Source organism: Octopus bimaculoides, chromosome 8 (assembly GCF_001194135.2).
Source record: "Octopus bimaculoides isolate UCB-OBI-ISO-001 chromosome 8, ASM119413v2, whole genome shotgun sequence".
Classification (NCBI taxonomy): domain Eukaryota; kingdom Metazoa; phylum Mollusca; class Cephalopoda; order Octopoda; family Octopodidae; genus Octopus; species Octopus bimaculoides.
The window spans coordinates 312,297-314,306 of record NC_068988.1 but is presented as its reverse complement, the minus strand read 5'-3'; the positions used below and the strand labels follow the sequence as shown (position 1 = coordinate 314,306).

The following is a 2,010-nucleotide window of genomic DNA, read 5'->3' as shown; positions in this document are numbered from 1 at the left end:
ACACACACACACACACACACACACACACATTATCTTTTTCCTAATATTTTCACTTGCTTCAGCCAATAGACTACAGTCATGCTGGGGATCATTCAGAATTTGTTGAGGCAGATTTCCTACAACTGGATGCTCTTCCCATCACCAACCCTCACTTGTTTCCAAGCAAGGAAATGTTTCCCAATGACAAGACATGTTTTTCACAGAAGACTGGAAACAAACAACCTCACGTGTATGACGGTAAAACTTGTTTACAACCATCACATGATGTCTAGGTAAGGGTACACACACACACACACACACACACACACCATCAGCTTCTTTCAGTTTCCGTCAACCAAATCCACTCACAGGGCTTTGGTTGGTCTAAGATTATAATAGAAGGCACTTACCCAACATGCCATGGCGTGGGACTGAACTGACACCCACACTGTTATGAAGCAAGCTTAGCCAGATGCTTTCCCTGAGACCAACTGGTTTAGTCTCTTATGACACACACAGATATGGTACACCAATTCTAAACGCTGGAATATACAGAGTCTGAACTCTTTGAGAATATCCTTCGCATCTAATGTTTTTTATACAGACACCGACTTACATCTGTTCAGTCAAGACATAAATGGCATGAATGTCACCAGTCTCAGACATCCTACAAATGAGAGAAACAGTCCCTTCCGCCTGATTAAACCATTGCAAAATTATTAGAAGTAAGAAAAAAAATAATAATTCTTCACCTTTAAAGTTCAAGAACACCAGACACAGACAAACAATTCTTCACCTTCTTCGTTTGCACATCACTTTCGACAGACATTCCTCACAAATTATACTCAACCTAACGTTGTTTTCACAAAATACATAAATATGATAATGCAGTTTCATGACCAGTAAAATGATGGAGTTATCCTTGTTGTTTGTTTAGCTGCAATGTCTAAGAATTCCACTTCTCCACCAAGGACAGCCAGACTGAACACACTGATGCCAAATGTGGCATTTCACACAGTTTTTGAAAACACAACATAAGTAAATAAAATTTTATTTTATTTTTTCATTAGTCCTATTAATCTCTTTCTATGGAGATGCCAAGTTGTGTTTCTCTGATGAGACGACAGAAATAGGAGGCAGAAGTTAAATAATCTTTGAGCCATTCCAACCTCATTTGTAGAGGAAAACCACATTAAAGTCCTCCATATAAAAGTGGATGGCATTTGAAAGGGCATCCAGCCAAAGGAGACACTGGAGTACAATGAGGTCCTTGGGCCTGTCAGATCCTATCAAACCATCCAATGTCATCATGGAAAGCAGATGTTGAATAATGATGATGATGATGATGATAGTGGTGGGGGGGAGGGGTTAAAATGATGATGATGGTGGTGGTGGTGGTGATGATTTCAAATATCACGGAAGTCTGTCTATTTAAGGAAAGAATTCTACTGACTTACCAATCAAAAAGTTTGGGGAAACTTTCAATTTCTTCCTTTGAATAATCATCCAAATATTTCGGAACAGGTTGCAGCTGCCTCAGTTGATCAGATACATTCCGCAAAATCTCAATTGGAACATCCTACAAAATAATTCAAGACACAAGGAAAATAAGTGAAGAATTAATTTAGTTTCACATAAATTTATGTGTGGCTATGTGGGTAAGAAGCTTGCATCCAAAACCATGTGGCCTTAGGTTCAGTTCCACTGCACACCACCTTGGACAAGTGCTTGCCACTATAGCCTCAGGCCAACCAAAGCCTTTGGTTAGATTTAGTAGATGGAAACTGAAAGAAGCCCAATGTGTGTGTGTGTGTGTGTATTAGGTCGGATACAAAGTCCTGTAGTATTTTAGACATATTAACTTTGAAGACACTTTGTCAATACAGAATGTCAATACTACAATATTATGCTAATTATAAACGATCAGATCATTGAAAGCTACAAAATAATGCAAAAAATGAATTCAAACCAATGTGAATGGATAAGCATTACATTTGACAAAAAAATGATTTGAGAGAGAGAGAGGGGGGG

The 2,010-nt window shown here is 38.5% G+C and overlaps 1 protein-coding gene across 1 annotated transcript in view; it reads right to left on the bottom strand.

Moving 5' to 3' along the window:
- The window catches only part of LOC106882680 (39S ribosomal protein L13, mitochondrial), a 32,558-nt gene that overhangs the window by 649 nt on the left and 29,899 nt on the right, over window positions 1-2,010 (bottom strand). Inside the window, exon 6 of the mRNA XM_014933440.2 lies at window positions 1,437-1,558. Coding sequence (XP_014788926.1) covers window positions 1,437-1,558 — 122 coding nt within the window. The remainder of the gene's footprint in view (window positions 1-1,436; window positions 1,559-2,010) is intronic.